Raw genomic sequence first — 2,381 nt, forward strand, 5'->3', positions numbered from 1 at the left:
GGGTGGCTCATCATACATTCCATTATCAAATTATATTAAGAATAAAAAGGCAGTCATCAATCCCCAAAACTCGGACCAACAGTGCTTCAAGTGGGCAATCTTAGCAAGACACGTTATGGGCAATAACAAAACTATTGTAACTGAAAATTATACATCGCTCGAGGACAATTATAATTTTTCTGGTTTATCATTCCCGACACCCATCACAGAAATAAAAATATTTGAAAAAAATAACCTGAACACGTCTGTCAACGTTTATGGATTAAAAAAAGAAAATAATAAGAAACATATGATTTTCCCACTTAAAGTTGTGGATGAAGAAAAAAAAGATCATTTCGATCTTTTACTAATTACTGTCGGAGATAAAAACCACTACACATACATCTCTAATTTTTCCCGGCTTATTAGATCACAAAAAACTGGACATAACGACTCTGTTGTATTTTGCAAACGTTGCTTCACATCGTATGATAATCGACCTTTGAAAAATACACTATGTGGGCAAGCAGCACTTGATCAACATAAATTGATATGTGGGTCGCATAAACCAATTTTACCTCAGATGCCTGAGCCCGGTTCAATGTTGGAGTTTAGCGCATGGAACAAAACACAACGCCACCCCATAGTTATTTATGCCGACTTCGAGGCGCTTCTCGTTAAATGTAACGAGAAAAAGGGAAAAAATACTACTGTAATTCAAAATCATGAGCCTATGAGTTATGGTTTTTTCGTAAAGGTCGATGACCACATACCAAAAGAACTGCTTGAAGAATTTGAAATACCAACATCGCCAGTTATATACCGTGGAAGTAATGAAAATAAAGAGGTAGCAAAACATTTTGTACAAAGTATTGTGGAAATAGCAGAAAAAATAGACAAACTGCTCAAAACCAACACACCAATTATAATGACACCGGAACAGCGACGCACACATGATGTATGTACAACATGTAATTTATGCAAAAAGGGATTTTCCAAAGAAAACCATAAAGTAGCTGATCATTGTCATCTATCAGGCAAATTTAGACAAACTTTATGTAATTCATGTAATCTCAAGCTTCAACAACCAAATTTCGTACCGGTTTTCTTTCACAATTTAACCAACTATGATGCTCACTTTTTGGTAACTGAACTTGGATATGACACGAGCACAATTTCTGTAATACCAAACAGCGAGGAGAAATTCATTTCGTTTTCGAAATATATCAACAACTCCTTCACAATTAGATTTATAGATACATTTAGATTTATGGCATCCAGCTTATCGACGTTAGCCAAAAATTTAATAACGCCCGAGTTCGAGAAGTTCAGAGAAACCGCAAAAGCATTCAAGCATAATGATATGAACCTTGTCACACGTAAAGGTGTATATCCCTACGAGTTTACCGATAGTTGGAGCAAGTTGGAGGAGACCCATTTGCCTAAGAAAGCGGATTTTTATAGTACGTTGACTGAAGAATATATATGCGATAGTGAATACGAACACGCAATCTCAGTATGGGACCATTTCAAATGCAAAAACTTGGGAGAATATTCAGACTTATATCTTAAAATCGACATAATGATGTTAGCTGATGTGTTTGAGAACTTCCGAGACCTTTGTTTAGCAACATACGCCCTAGATCCAGCATTCTACTACACTTGTCCAGGCTTCTCTTTTGATGCGATGTTGAAACATACTTCAATGAAGCTCGAACTACTTCATGACTATGATATGTTGCTGATGATCGAAAAAGGTAATGATATAATATTTTATAATATTATAATGTTATTATTTAATAATATATGATTTTTTTATAGGTATACGAGGCGGTCTTACACAAGCAAGTATGAGATACGCCAAAGCGAACCACAAAAAGACTCCAGATTATGACCAGGCAAATCCAAAATCATGGTTGATATACCAAGACTGTAAGTTTTTTTATAATTGTAATTTATTCAGTTAAATATATTTTTCTTAATTTAAGGCAATAACTTGTATGGATGGGCCATGTCACAATACATGCCATACGGTGGGTTCAAATGGGTTAAACCTACACTCGACGAACTGAACAATTTGACTGATACTTCACCCATAGGAAGGATATACGAGGTGGATATATCCTATCCACAAGAATTACATGATAAACACAACGACTTGCCTTTTCTACCACAGAACGGTATACCTACTGGTTCAAAAGTGAAAAAACTAATTGCAACATTAGAACCCAAGAAAAATTATATTGTTCACTACCGTAATCTGCAGCAAGCCATTAAAAACGGTCTTAAAGTAGATAAAGTAAGCGTTTAATTTACAACAATTCTGCGATGAAAACTTTTAACGTTATAATATTTAAAGGTACATAGAGTCATTGAGTTTAATCAGTCGGCATGGTTGGCTA

The 2,381-nt window shown here is 35.1% G+C and overlaps 2 protein-coding genes across 2 annotated transcripts; both read left to right on the forward strand.

Annotated features, from left to right (window-relative positions):
- Positions 1–4: 4 nt before the first annotated feature.
- Positions 5–1,866, forward strand: LOC111032646 (the record flags this gene model as incomplete). Its single annotated transcript, XM_022313050.1, has 1 exon — positions 5–1,866. A coding segment is annotated over one exon (1,785 nt), but the record flags the coding sequence as incomplete, so codon positions are not given.
- Positions 1,778–2,335, forward strand: LOC111032647. Its single transcript, XM_022313051.1, has 2 exons — positions 1,778–1,911; positions 1,968–2,335. Exons 1-2 carry the CDS (start codon positions 1,830–1,832, stop codon positions 2,288–2,290), a joined length of 405 nt encoding a protein of 134 aa, XP_022168743.1. The 5' UTR covers positions 1,778–1,829; the 3' UTR covers positions 2,291–2,335.
- Positions 2,336–2,381: the final 46 nt, after the last annotated feature.

The sequence above is a fragment of the Myzus persicae genome, unplaced genomic scaffold (assembly GCF_001856785.1).
Source record: "Myzus persicae strain clone G006 unplaced genomic scaffold, MPER_G0061.0, whole genome shotgun sequence".
In the NCBI taxonomy this organism is placed as follows: domain Eukaryota; kingdom Metazoa; phylum Arthropoda; class Insecta; order Hemiptera; family Aphididae; genus Myzus; species Myzus persicae.

What these genes read in the sequence shown, in the direction of transcription:
- LOC111032647 (XM_022313051.1), top strand. Translation starts at nt 1,830, where the DNA reads ATGAGATACGCCAAAGCGAACCACAAAAAGACTCCAGATTATGACCAG. An exon ending in ATGGTTGATATACCAAGACT is followed by an intron (nt 1,912 to 1,967) that starts GTAAGTTTTTTT and finishes TCTTAATTTAAG; the next exon opens with GCAATAACTTGTATGGATGG.